At 40.7% G+C, this 14,811-nt stretch overlaps 1 protein-coding gene across 6 annotated transcripts in view; it reads left to right on the top strand.

The window, feature by feature from the left end:
• Window positions 1–13,274, top strand: part of TMEM241 (transmembrane protein 241) — a 50,383-nt gene extending 37,109 nt beyond the window's left edge. For all 6 annotated transcript variants that reach the window (XM_052704617.1, XM_052704618.1, XM_052704616.1 and 3 more), the window contains 2 exons: window positions 8,958–9,022; window positions 12,576–13,274. In XM_052704617.1, the coding sequence (XP_052560577.1) occupies window positions 8,958–9,022; window positions 12,576–12,636 (126 nt within the window). In that variant the 3' untranslated portion in view covers window positions 12,637–13,274. The remainder of the gene's footprint in view (window positions 1–8,957; window positions 9,023–12,575) is intronic.
• The last annotated feature ends 1,537 nt before the right edge of the window (window positions 13,275–14,811 follow it).

Below are 14,811 nucleotides of genomic sequence, written 5' to 3'. Positions count from 1 at the left end.
ATGCCATGTTTTTTTTGCAGGTAGAGATCCACTCAGATGGCATTAATGGGTTCCTAGTATTTTCAGCAGAAGCAGACATCATGTGAAAATCTTTGTGGGACAGAAGTGGAAAAACTAACAAGCTGCATGCCAAGGGGTATAAGTTTCCCATAAGCTAAGGTCAATATAGAGATCCCTTCTTTTCTCTGATGTGTGTGTTAACTGCAGACTTGCTGCAAATTCTCCTGATGCCTCTGACATCAACCAGTTAACTTTTTTAAACCATGCCTTGGTTCACTCCAATTGATGTTAGTGATCTTAATAGAACACTCACTGCCGCTGTTGTTGCTGTTATTTGACAAATGCTTGCTCCATTACACAAATATTTAATAATTAATAAAATAAGAACAAGGTGATGAATTATGTTGCCCTGCCAGCTTCTGAGATCAAAGGTTTTAAGGGAGAGATGAGATGGCAGGAAGAGTTTAAGGCCATTACAGTAGCAGGTCAGAATGCAAGGAAAAAGAGATTCCTCAACAAACTGAATGGCAAAGGAAGAGAGCAATTCAGCATTACAATGCATGAAGCAGGAGGCACTGAGACTTAGTTTGATATAACCAAGAAAAACACATGTATTTAATCTTTTGATTAGATATGCATTAATAGTCAGTCTTGTAGCAGCAAGAGAAGACAAAGCACTGCTCAGCAAAGACAATCAAAATTACTTGGCCTAATGAAGCCTTTGTTTACTCCTCTTTAAATGACCTTTTTTGCCCTTATTTGACTGGTCTTCAGCTGCTACATGGATTGTGCTTCTCATCTGCACAACTTATCTAAACAGATGCTATTAGTCTGGTGCATATATGCCCACTTGTTTGAATCATGATTGATCATGATTCTGTATCAGCAAAGCCTGCTTCAGGCAGAACTTAATTTCTCCTCTGTACAGAAGATTAAAGCTGAGAGAAATATCAGTATCTGGATTACATTTTCAGTGGTCACATTTAAGAGAAACATTTAAATATAAATAGTGGCACAGTAAGAATTGAATTAAGTACTATAACCTTTCTGTACTTTATAGACTGAAGGTTATCATCATTATCAGCTATCCCATCAGTCCCAGAAAGGGGAAATGTATGTTTTGACCATTACATCCATATATAACAGAGGGCACATGCTTCTTCATTTTGTTTTCTCTTTTTTATGAAAGAAATCTGATGTTTGTGTGAAGTGGCTCTTTGGTTTCCAAAAAGAAGAAAATCTTCAATCAAATACCATCTTTTAAAAGAGGCAGAAGTTTTTTATAAAGGCTTGGGATATCTGTCAGAATGAGTTATGAGTACTTGTAATTCTTCAGTTATATCCCATCAGTGATGTATGTTTATGCATTTCCATGCTATATATAGTATGTGTGTATATATGAATGGTTGTAGATGTGTGTTTATACACTGGTAGGCCTTCCTGAAATAGGAAGTCTTGTTCACATCTGATCATTATAAACATGACATGATATCCTATCTTTCGTAATAGGAGAATTTTCTCACACAAAATCTATTAATTAAGTCCAGTAACCCACATATCCATCTTTACTTTCTGTAAAGTTGGGGTCTTGGTTGTGTTAGTCATCGCATCCTGGAAACAAAAAGTATATACTAAATACAGTACTGAGAAAATGTTCATAGTTGTGCTAAAAAGTTGAGACTATACGCCTATTTCCTGAAGCATATGCATGTCCAGGCATGGAAAAACAGGATTTTCTGACTTTTACAATCCTGCTAGATGGAAGTTGGAAATCCGCTTTCTCATAGCAGTTGAGGAGCTAAGAGATATAGATCTCCTCTGTGAGATACTCTGTTTAGTTTTGGTAGACATAAAAAACAAATGAAACTTAAAAATACTCAATGATTTTGCTAAATGTGAACATTTATGCTTCTGCTTTGAAAACATGTTAGAGGGCATTTTGCCAAGTTTGTCATTTATTGAATGACTCTTCATCCCTATGCATTGAATGCAACGTGTAGGTGGTTTTAAGCGGGTGAGAAGTTAATTGCTATGAAAGTCAAATTGGTTAGTTTAAACTAGAACTAAGTTTTATCTTTATTTTTAAGTGTTCAACTGCCAGTGCATGTCTAGGCACTGACTCCTTTTGAGTCACTGTATGGGGAACCGATTGATTTTGCTGTTATTGTTCTAATAATGCTCTAAAACTATAATTACAAAGGACAGAGGAAAGTGACCAAGCCTCTTTTGAGGAAAACGTACTTTAGGGAAGCTGTCAATTTGTGCAGGCATTTAGGCAGATATGAAACAAAGCATCTCAAAGAGATCTACAGCAGCTGGTATAACAGCTGTTTGGCTGAATCCATGCTTCGTGGATTGTGAAATGGCCAGCTCTGTTACCACTGCCATGTTGCCACCACTCTGGAGAAGTTCTTATTTCCATGGCAGATCACTCCCCGGACTGAGCTGAAATTGAACAGTGAAGATTGGTTTTGGTCTGATTTTGCTTGCCAAACAGGTGATGTGCAGGTCTAGGAGGATTTGCTGTGCACAGTATCTGAAATGATAAAGGTACTTTATTTTGACTGATGACTATGGGAGAAAAATCATATATTTCTTTTTTCCTCCACATTTTTTTTGTATTTTTTTCCCTTCTCTATTCAAACAATCCAGATGAGACTTTAGTTCTAGTCCCATCCTATCTTTCTTGCAAGGGAAGTTGTGTTGTCATGGTTGTCATCTACTGCAGGGATTTTTGTTCCACTGCCTACTCTGCCCACCTGAGGTAGATTTCCTGTGCCTGCAACAGCCTCCAGTAATCATTGAGTTTATTGGTGTCTCTGAATGTCCAGTGCTGACTTGCTGCAATTTGTAACTTAAATAACTTCACAGTCAGCACCTGATCTACAAAGATCTTCTTCAAGTTCTGGGTTATTTCAAAGGTTTCTCAGTGCACAGTGGACTGTGCTAGTAAGGGTTTAGTTAGGGGAGAGTCAGGTCCCTCAGTATTCTCTCATATTTGACTGTCCCAGTCAGTGCCTTCTTTCTTCATCTGCTTCTGGAGCTGCTAGATCTCTGAATCAAAATATTCTTGCTAAAGTTCAGAGAAGTTACCCCCTGGCAAAGTCTGCCTTACATTTGAATGTAGCAAGATGGAGGAAAGCTAGAGAGAGTTGGCCAGTAGTCCAGCTGAAATGAGAAATGTATGTAAACAAGGAGGAAGTGGAACGGTGTTAATAGCTCAGAAAACCACTGGAAGATTAACTGTTACTTTCCTGCTTTGAAGTTGTTGTTTATTGCAAGATCTCCCTACCTGGCAAGCGTCTTATACATGTACATATGCTTAATCTCAAGTAGACGTACACACAAAAGGGATGTAACACTGAAATTCGGTAAATTCAAAGCGGCTGTCCCTTGAGAAACAAAGGAACAAATATTGTTAGTCGTTTTTACCCGCTGTAATTTTTGCCTTTTTCATAGCACTGGACTGTCTTGATGTAGCTGTTTCCAGCAGTACTAGCAGTGATCCGTTTCCCTGGCGATCTTTGACAATTATCTTAGCAGCTGGTTAAAGCATGCAGAACAGGGACACAACAAATATTACGTCTATAAAAAGCTTGACATTGCTTTAATTCCACCAGCAGGGTGAAAACAAAGGTTACACACATCAGAAGCTTTTTCCTGATCTTTTGAGAAGATGACCTGTTGATAAATGGGAAGATTTATTTTGAACAGTGAATGAACTTGATGAGCTGTTTCAAAACACTGTCTTTGGATGAAATACGCGTTTTTGTAAGGACAGAGGTTTTGGCAGTTTGGGGAAGGGAGGTTACAAAGATTGGCTGTGTGTACACAAATTAAGGAAAACTTCATTATAATGTATTCTGTGTTCATTTGCAGCAAGAACTGTGACATTTAACTTAGTAGTTTAACAATGAATCAGAGGAAATGTACTATTGATGTGGTATGCGCAAATATAGTTGTAATATTAACAAACTGTGGTCGTGTCTGGACTAAATTCCCCATGTCTTTCAGTCTCAGATAGGAAGATTAAATGAGAATCTACATTTTGAAAATGTCCTTATTGGTGTTGTTGGCGATATAAATAACAAGTTCCCAAACACTTCAGAAATGTTAGATTTTCAAAATCCAAAGTCAGCTTTTGCAGCTTGAAAATCTTTCTCTACGGTAACTGTGAAGTCAGAGATGGAGAGGATCAGTGATAGGTTGGTTAGAAAGGGAATGTTTATCTAGCTAGTTCTCACCCATTTTAATGAGGAACTGAATTTAGGAATCTTTCCTAACCAAGAAGCTTGAAACTTCTGCTCATCCCACTTGTTGTGGGTTGAAATTCTAGAGCCCCACATTCCTCTGCCTGGTCAAGCTGTGGTGTGCCAGTACCCAAAGCTCAGCCTTTCTAACACCACAGAAGAAAAACAGTTTTTCCTCTAAAGGGATTCCTCACAATCCTTACTCCAGGTTCTTTCACCACTGTTCATGCTTTACCAACTTCTGATGAGTTTTCTTTGACGGCTGCCATTTCTGCAGTGCACAAACTCTGGAGCTTTTGCATGTCTCTCGACATTAGGTAAAAGGCTCCAGCCTCTTTGGTTTCTATTTCACTGTTTGCAATGTTCAGTTCTTTCCTTATCACTGAATCTTGTCAGAGTGTGCCACTCCCATTCAGAGATTGGAGCAGGGATCTCAACAGCTTTGTTTTGTGCTGTGAAGACCATGATATAAGTTGAGGAATGAGTGCGTTTCTCTGCTCTTGCGACTTTTCTAGCTGAGTCCAACCCCACTTCTAGTACTTGCAAGCATCAGAAGTAATGACAAGAAGTGAGTTGTGAAAAGCTGTTGTTGTATAACAATTCTCTGTGGCATAATCCAGACAGAGGACAGGGTCACCCTCTGTTTTCTTGTCTGGTTCTTCTTCACTCCTTCTATTAGAAGATCTATGGAAAGAAATCCCTTCTGGTTCTTGTTTGTTTGTTTGTTTCATTATCTAACTACTCAGAACCAGTCTTTACTCCAGCAGTCCTACAGAATGCATAGAATCATAGAATGGCTCTTGGGTTGGAAGGGACCTCAAAGATCATCAAGTTCCAACCCTAAAGTTGTCAGTCACTAAATCTGGCACTAGACCAGGCTGCCCAGGCCCCATCCAACCCCGCCTTGAGCATGTCCAAGGATGCTGTGCTCATGGTAAACATTGCTCTAAGCTTCCTTCTTCTCCTTCCTGGTGGGATTTGCAATCCTAGCTGGTGCAGACTGTCTGCGTTGCGGTGCAAGCTGTTTCAGGTAGAGTAAGTTAGGGTGGACCAATGGATCGGCCCCTGGAGCAGCGCAGGAAATCGGAGCGCTCTCCTTTTATTCACAGATACTTATCCTGGTTCCAGATAAGTATCCCACCACAAAGGTGCAGTTATTTCCTTCAATGCTGATATGTCTTGTGAAGAACTGAAACTGTTCTTCGTTGTGACAACAAATGTCCTTTGTAATGTGCACATTTTTGTTAATGTATAAAATAACTTTAAATAAATCAGCAACTGGAACTATAAAAATAGTTGAGATTAACGTCGAAAAGTGTTAACTGTGTGCTCCCTTCAAATGCGTGTTGTTTCCATTCTACAACAGAGTGACATGGTAAATGTAGAATGGTTTATTTTAAGAAGTAAAAAAAAAAAAACCAATCTTTTTTTCTGGGGGGGGAGATAGACAAGGAGGCATTTGAAAAGATTTCTCAGGAACAATTTCAGCTCACATGGAAATGTTTTGTTAGATGATGCTACACTTGGATTTTTTTCCTAATCACTGAAAGCTGTTTCAGAATGTTGCGAAAACGTTCACAGCATAAATGTTTTTAAAAACAGCTTTTGCAGCACTGCACAATCACAGTTCCTACAAGCACACAAGTAGCCAGAGCTCATGGAACTGTTCCTGTTTCTAAAATATTTGGGGTTCGGCCATCATGTCTCTATCAGTTGGGGGAATTTGTAACAGTGTCAAAATGCGGGGAGGCTTTGTTCAAAACAGACTGGTTTTAGCTAATTAAAATTTTCCTTTCCACCTCCTAGTTTCAGTGGCTCAGCACTAAAATAGATTTGAAAGTCATTACCTTTTAGTTTGCTTGCTTTCCTTTGTCTTGCAAGCTCACTCCTTTTCCGAAAGCAGCTGAACGCCTAGGAGGACAACTGTGACCTTTAAGATGAAGAAAGAGAGATTACTGCACTTAGCGTGATTTTTATTTCAAAGGACATCCAGAACATCAATGTAGGTGTATTTTCTTAAAAGCTAAATACATGTGCACTTAAAACACTTCAAGAAATGTTGAACTGTAGTAAAAGGAAAATTGGCTTCTGAACAATGTGGCTGGAGTGCCTTTAGAGTCTTCCCTTGGAGCAAATCTGATGGTTAGATTCCCTGAAAACTTGTTTCTTTATTTTTAAATGTGCACCTTTTACACAAACGATCAAAGCTGGACATTTTAGTGATGTTTTTCTTTCTTTCTTTTTTTTCCTTATGCACACTTACTTCATGTGCTCTTCCAACCCACATTTTGTTTCTCTTTGGCACGGAGGCACTCTTACATAACTTTTCAAAAATACAGCAGTGTTCTGCAGCGATGGTCCAAAAGGCTGCAGCCCGCAGGAGCATTTTTGCAGTGTTTTGGGATGGTGGCAGTAGAATGGTGTATTGTTTTTGATAAGGCCTGCGCTCGCAGGGTTCTTAAATGCTTGTTTCTCTGCTCTTGGCCTCTTCTCAAGATTCTAATAAACACGACTCTAAGATGGAGTGGGCGACACAGCTTTGACTTGTGTCACTTCTCAATTGCTGCACTTTAGTTTCTTTCAGGAGAGCAACTTAAAGAAAAGAACACTCTGTAAATGTCACAGCTGCCATCTTTCATAAATTGATGTTTACATGCTTGGTAACGAATGCTGTGTATTTTTTCATAATAAATTAGCATTAGCCTAAGATAAGCTTGGTGCCAGTAATTCCATGGTCATTCACACTGATGTAAGTGGGAAGCTGTGTAGATCACTGCAGCTGCTGCAAGGTGTGCGAGGGGATAACGCAGCCCTCTGGTGTGAGATGTAGCTGTATGTTGGAGTGCTGCATTGGAACTGACAGATATCCAGCCTAGCATAAGAGATAAAGTGCATGAAAGGTGCACCTTCAGAGTGGTCAGGCTGCTCAGACTGTGTCAGCTCCCTTTGGCTGCAAATGATTATGGAACAGGTCAAAGTGTGACCTAAGCGTGGACAGGTGAGTTTTGAAGAATAACTCTCAGTTTGTGGCTCATCCTGCTCCCATCTCAGTCTCTTCTGGGTGTGTTTACTTATTCATGTGTCCACCTGTGTATGTATTTTACTGACATGTAGCTGAGAGCTGACAGGTTTACATTATTGCCCCCCTCCAACTAACTCCTTCAGTGGGGCTGGAGGACTGATGTACAAGCATTTCTTCTCTTGTTGCTTGCGGTCCAGATTCAGAAACCTGTTTTCTAAAATGCAGCCATGGCAGATACAATGGGTATTGACTAACACACTGTCAGCTTGACCTCTGGTGTGCAGAGTTTACTACAGAGAATCATTTACTTCCCTGCTGGACATGTATTTGTGTTTTAACAGGTCTCTAACAGCTTAAGAAACGAGGTTTCTACTGTCTCTCCTGAGAATCAGCTAGACAAACAACTATTAGGAAATCTTAGCTGATAATTATTTAAATGTTTTGTTTCTTAATTTCATCTTTTGACTTGGGCAACTTTGTGTTATTCTAAATAGTTGCTTTCATTCCTTGGTGCTCATGTTTCCCAAGTATTTGTAAATCATTCCCACAGGCATTGCTTATCCTAACTGTTGACTGCAAATCAATCCCTGCATCTAATGACTCTGTCACTGTTCTCTGAACTCTTTCCATCTTACATTATCCATCTGGCAACAAAATGTGCAAAACTGAGGGCAGCCTGCAGATGTGGTAGCTCCATAACAGGGACTGGGATATGTTGCGAGCCATTCTATGTCAGGAACTAGCTGTTTCTGGGATCAGTGCTGCAAAAATGTAAAGTTGTGTGCCCCCATCTTCTCAGCCCAGACTCTTTGGTGTAAGAAAAGATTTCTTACCCATTGAAGTTGCATGGTTTTTATTTACCTCATTCTCTTTTTTCTTTTTCCTGTCCTCTCTACACCCACAGATACACTTCAGGCTCTCATTCTCATCTGAAATACGAGGCTCTTAAAACCTGGCACCTGACTGATCTCCCCAGTCTACATTACTGTAGGCAAATAAAAACTACCAGATTTCTACAACTGGCATATGCAGTAGGGAACCTTCTGCTCTGATTCCATGCCTCTACTGTATCCCACATTCTGTAGGAGTCAAAATTCAGCTGCAGTGTGTGATAGTTGCATTATGTGCTCCATTGACCCCCTAACCTAATGAGAAGCAAGTTTTCCTAGAATCATGGGATGGTTTGGGCTGGAAGGGGCCTTTAAATGTCACCTAGTTCCAGCCACCCTGTGATGGGCAGGGATACCTTGCAGTACATCAAGTTGTTCAAAGCCATATCCAACCTGACTTTGAAATGTGATTCCCAACACTACTCCATATTTCTGCCCCAGGCTGCTTGCACAGCTCTGCATCCCCCGGTGTTGGGCCTTTTTTTGTTGTTTCTGGCCGGAGGAGAAAGGAGGTTCCTCTGTGTAGGCTCTGTTCTCACATAGGGGAGGGAGGTTTGGCAGGAATGGAAGTTCCACCTTCAGCAATGACTCCCCACTTAGAACAGTCCCATTGGGTTTCTTCTGCCCACTGACTTCCTATTTTTGCTATGGAACCTAATAGTTGAAAAAGCAAAGAAAAAAAAAAAGTGACTACGTATGCAGAGATTTAATTTCAGCTGAAGTATTTCAGTCTTCATTTGTGATATCACAAGGTCACAAGGTTGTTTTCGTTCTTTTTTCCTTTCAATTTTACAGGTTATCACTGCTAGCTTATCACCGTTCTTCTTTGCCATGACTGCCAATGTACTGACAATTTCTTGGTAAGTGCCTACATGGGCTTTGTTCTTAACAGCAAAAATGAATTTCCACACCATGCTTCATATGGAAACACTTTTCAAATGGCAAGTTCTATTAGTGCTAGTAATATTTTGAATGTAAGGAGAACCAGGTGCCCAATGACGGATTCAGTATGGTCATACAAATAGAAGATTGTTTCTTCTGCTTCTGTGGGAGAACGTGGACGTTTTGGACAGTAAGCCCCACCATAATTCACTCAGTGTGTTTTACAGCTAGATAAATGGATGCAACTGGCTCATAAATGACCCATTCAAAGTCATACTATAAATCAGTGGCAGAATAGGAACTAAAATATAGGAATCATGGTTTGGTAATAACGTCTTCTTAGCCAATGGATTCATGTTTCTGAACAGACCCCAATGACATCTGTACTGTGAATGCAAAAATACGAGTAGAAAAATAATAATAATGATCTTCCAAAGCTGTATCTGGATTTTGTAATACATGGCCACACCTTACAAATTGCCCATTCTGAAACTTTTAGGTAGTGATGCAGAGGATTGGATTGCAAACCAGAGACGGTGTTTTTGATCTATGTTTTTGATCTATGTTTTTGATCTATGTTTGCTCAGCAAAAGGCAATCCCAGTCCAAGGCTGATGGACCTTAGTATTTCTGCCTTGCAAAAAATACTGAAGAAGGGATTTTATCGCTGGGGATAGATCTGTTACTGGAAATAGAAGTCTGCTTGCTGTTGAAAAGCTGTAGAGTCAAACTGTCCTTCAGAGTTTGACTGTCATTCTAAAGATTCAGCCTAGCACTGAATGAAATTAGCATGTTCTTTTTCCAGGTGTGACGAAGAAGTTACAGAAAGGAAAATCTCAGTTTAAACTAGCCCCACATATGTATGTGTGAATATATATCCCCACATGTGTGTTAGATACATGTAATCTCAAATACTAAAACAAATCAGGAGTGCTTTTTTGTAGCTCTAGAAATACGTTTATGTGGCCTATGTGTATATGAGACTGAACTAGTATCAATGTACATACTATGCTCCTGGTACAGGCCGTTAGCTTGCACTTCCTGACCATGTTTACATGTATCTTCAATCTGTCCTACGTGCTAGGGGCAAGCTTTTTATAATACAGATATCACATCATATTCACTGACATGTATGCTAAAAAAAATGTGTAGCACTGGGAACGTGAACACACAGACCCATATAGCTGCACATGCTCTGCGTGCACTGAAAGCAAATATAAATAATGAACACATCTGCATCATTAAAAGAAACTTCTTGTTAGCCCTTAGACCACTGTTGTCCTTTCATTGTTACAATTCAAAACCATATTTAAGTTCCATTATTGTTTGTGTCTTGGTATTGCCTTGGCAATCAGCAAACCTCTCAAAATAGTTTCTTAGATGATAGCAGCTGCAGAGCACTTGTGACTTCATTAATCACTGAGTTTTTTAGTGTTGCTCCAGTGTTGCAGTGGACCATATCATACATTAATTTCTGAGTGATGATCAAATCTGGTTAGCTGTGCCTTCCACAATAAACAGAAGACAGGATTTGGCAGATGGTAAACCAAAGGTTAAAAAAAAAAAAAAAAGTTGGCATTTAGCCATGGTTTTTAGCCCTGCTTCGTCTTGAAGCTGTAATGATGGTTTCTGTTGGCGTGGTAGTTTGGTGAGTATGGGTTGGGTGGGCATGAGGGTGCCTGAAGTCCTACAGAAAGGAGTTCTTCTCCTCTAATGTTAAGCCATAAGATATTAAAAAGCAATTTGAGTGCAAGTACATTTTCATAGAGCACTGGTGTATAATTTAGTATCTTTTATATAGGACCACTTAGAATGCTACAGCAGTGACAGGTTGGGCATTTTTTAAGCCTCCATTAAAAAATGTAGAAAATATAACTATAGAAAGAAAAAAGGAGAGAAGAGATCTAGACAGGCTTGAGCAGTGAGCCCAGATGAGAGAGTTGGGGCTGTTCAGCCTGGAGAAGAGAAGGCTGCAGGGAGACAGGAGGGTGGCCTTTCAGTATCTGAAGAGGGACTTCAGATTTAGCAAGAGGACTCTTTAGCAAGGTCTATTGTGATTGGATAATGGGAAATGGTTTCAAACTAAAGGAGGGGAGATTTAGATTGGTTATAAGCAGTTTACTATGATGAGGATGATGAGGCACTGGAACAGGTCCAGAGGGGTGGGGGATGCCCCCCTCCCTGGAGACCCTCAGGGACAGACTGTATAGAGCTCTGAGCAGCCTGGTGTAGCTGCAGATGTCCCTGTTCATTGCAGAGGAGTTTGGCTAGATGGCCTTTAAGGGTCCCTTCCAACTCAAACGATTCTATGATTCTAAGAGTCGTTTCTAAAACTGTTGGGTATAGCCCTTTATATATTCTCTTGTCTTTTCTCCTTAGAAAAAAAGAATTATTATTCATTATTATCCATCCTCGACTTTCAAAGAAAACAATGCAGAGGATGCGTTTGTAGCTGGAGATGAAATCTAAGCAAGACATGAAGTTAATCTTCTCCAGAAAGCGCTCATGTACTCATGGACGCATGTGGTTTAGATCTATTTGTAAAGCATGCAGTCCTCCCAGCCCCTTGATCCTTGGTGGTAGTTCCACAACCTGAGGTATTCCATCCCCAGAGCAATCTGCCCAGCACCTACCTCCCAGGGCTGCTCACTGAGTAAGTATAAGGCTGATGTTATTAATGTTTGTTCCTCTCAGGATCAAGGGGAGTATGTGATCTCTAAAACACCAAAACTAAGGATATAAGGGAATGCAGTGCTGTTAAACACTAGAGAGCCTTCAGCTTCACATGTCTGTATTTTTTCCCTTGGAAAAAAACCCAACTCTTAAAAATGAACTTAACAAAAGTTTGTTTTGTTTATGAAATTCATTAAGGAGCTTTTCTGTTTCATAAGCTAACTAAGCCATTAGGCTCAAAGGAAAGGTCAGTACACTCAGATTTGCACTGTTATGAAAGCAGAGTTAGTTTCTTACCCTGTTCCTCTCAGATTTGGGGATTATTGCACACGTTGAGTGGCTTGACATCTTAGTTCAATGAATGGTTTTGCTAGTAAGAACCATTCATCCTAATTTGGAGTCCTGCTTGTAGCCCGAGCCTTGGAGATCAGTGTGCCAGCACTGTGCTGTGAGCAGTGGGAGAACGAAGCACTCGGGAACCGCTGCCATTGCAGACTGGGCAGCGCCCTTCCAGCAGCTTACTCACAAACTGCAGTAAGTGCAGGGATTGCTATTGACCTCCCCAGGCCAGGGGGATCTCCCCAGAGCAGAATACAGTTATCCTCTTCATTAGATGCAATCTTCTCTATGTAGCCCTAATATATAGAGGAGTACTTTTCTGGTGGGATCAGTAAAATAGGATGTTTCTTTTATTGACCTCTTCTTAGCAAGACAAAAGAAAACATCACCAGGGATACTGTCTCTAGGTTGAAATATATTTAGACAAATGAGTACCTTTCTCTTCATGTTGTGCTGTTTGGCATTGTATCAAGTAAAGGGACTTGCCTGATGCTGAATTTGTGGTATCCTTTGTTTACAGCCTTGTGATCAGCGGAGTTGGAGAAGCTTTGCTTGTTTACACTGAGAGAACAGGCACGTAAAGAGGAACCAGATCTCAGCAGCTGGAAAAGAGCTGACTTGCAACCCAGAAACCCTATCACAAATAAAATACAGCAGCAAGAATGAAGAAGTGCAATCAAGCACAGGGAAAGGGACCTATTGTCTTTTTTTTTTTTTTTTTTTTAATTAAGGAAAAACTATGCCATCAGTAGTGCTGGTAAGAGAACAGCATACTTAGTAGGATAATTATGAGCCTTTGCCTCAAAGCACAACACAAACTATTTCCAATTGATGTGGTAAAAGAAAATCTGCTTGGCCTCATGCCTATGACTTTGTGTAAGAACCTCCCAGTAGCAGCTTCTTGCAGAGGGAATTGAACTCAGGAAAAGCGGCGTTCCCCACTGGATGCCCCCAGTTCTTTTGTTGAAAGCTGACAGCAGGTTGTACCAAACAATGTCAGATCCCAGATCCTGCCGTGAATTCAGTATCAGGAAGGATGACCTTTGTTTCCAACTGTTCAGTAAGCAGCAAGCTGCTGCACGCAGGTCGGTAGTCACGTTATCTGAGCTGGCACAGTGATAGAGGCCATGGGGCTTCTGGAGATAATTCCCACATGGAACTGTGGTGGGTTGACAGCTTTGCCAAATGGGGAAATGAGCAATAAATCTTAATGTCTGTAGTTCATGCTCTTTGTGTGTTTTTTCTCATCCTTTTCCCCAAGATTCTTCTTGAAGTCTCTGAATTTTTGTCAGCTGGAAGGGATGGAAGGACTCACACTGTTCCCAGTGGTGGCTTGTCTCTTGAATTATTGAAAGAGGCAACAAAAATTATAAAACTTCAATGAATGCCTTAGAGAGTGTGAGGCAGTTTATCTCAAGTGTTCTTAAAGTAATTTTATTTCTGGTTGCTTAATGGATGCTCAAAATTAGTCTTGATAAATTAGTGCCTGGGCAAGCGCTCTGTATGAAAGTCATATTTAATGTTGAGTTGATAATATTGTGGGGAACGTCTACATGGTAAAGGGAGCTTGACAGCAAGTTGTCAGTGAGAAGAGGGACTTGTTTTGAATGACATTTGGCATCTACAAGAAATGGTTTAGTAGCTTAGTGGGTAGTAATGGTGATAGGAAGATGGTTGAACTAGATGATCTTGTAGGTCCTTTCCAAGCTTTGCTTCTGTGATTCTATGATCTAAACTGTGGTCCCTTAGTCTGAATTGACAACGTTTCCTTCATAACCAGGGGAAGGAGAGGGAAGCCTTCACAGAAGTGACTCTTCAGGAATAGATTGCTCTGTTAATGGAACTGAAATACCTTCTGAAATCTTTCTAGCTTTTAGAAGGCTGCAGATAACTAAGACATACCGGCTTCAATCCAAGAAATTTCACCAGCTGTGATTTAAAGCATAATGCATTTGAACTTCAAATACAATCCATTGTCTTACAACCAAGACAGATTTTGCAATGAGTTGCTGCCAAATGCTTTGCCTGGAAAGATTTTAGGTGAAAATTAGTTGATATTCAGAAAAAAAAAACAACTGTAGTTTAAAAAAGGATTCCGAGGAGTAGTCAGGCCTGTGTGATAGATAAGCTTATCTCAGTATAAGGTCTGTTCTCACTGCCTTGTTGTCCATGCATGTTGGATTATGCTCAAGTTAACTTGAGTCTGGAGTCAGCCAGGTGGTAAAATTCAGCTTTCAGCAGAAGGAGGCAGAGAGGAACAAACATGAAAGAACAATGGGCTTGAACATAAGCACTGGTCCTGAAAGCAGCAGGAGCCATCAGGCACTGAGTTTGAAGCCATGTTCTGGGCCATTGAGCACCCGGCCATGGATCCTCATTGTTTTGCAGCCTGTGAATCCAGACTTCTCCAGGAGTGATGTCTGCAGCATGCTGCCCTTCCCTGGGCATTCAGCTGTGCCAGCCCACTGGGGATCCTTCCCATGGCGCCTTCCTGCTGTTGTAGCGAGTCTTCAGCCAGGAGGGACAATGCTTCCTCATGAGCACCCAGAGGGACAGCCTAGGTTTTGCAATCGCAGATTAAATGTTCGCTCTGGGAAAAGCACCTCATGCACCTCTCTTGCATAACTTTCCAGAGCTGGCTGCAGTCTGGATTTTTTTCCTCGCTCTCCTGTCTGTGCTATTCATAGCAGTTACCAAAACCCACAGCACCCACGTGCTTCCTTGCTGGTGGTCTCAGTGGAAAGGCAATGACCAGT

Source organism: Tympanuchus pallidicinctus, unplaced genomic scaffold, assembly GCF_026119805.1.
Source record: "Tympanuchus pallidicinctus isolate F22 unplaced genomic scaffold, pur_lepc_1.0 scaffold5, whole genome shotgun sequence".
NCBI classification, from domain to species: Eukaryota; Metazoa; Chordata; class Aves; order Galliformes; family Phasianidae; genus Tympanuchus; species Tympanuchus pallidicinctus.
Note: the sequence above shows the minus strand (reverse complement) of the source record. Positions and strands in the feature narration are given on the sequence as shown.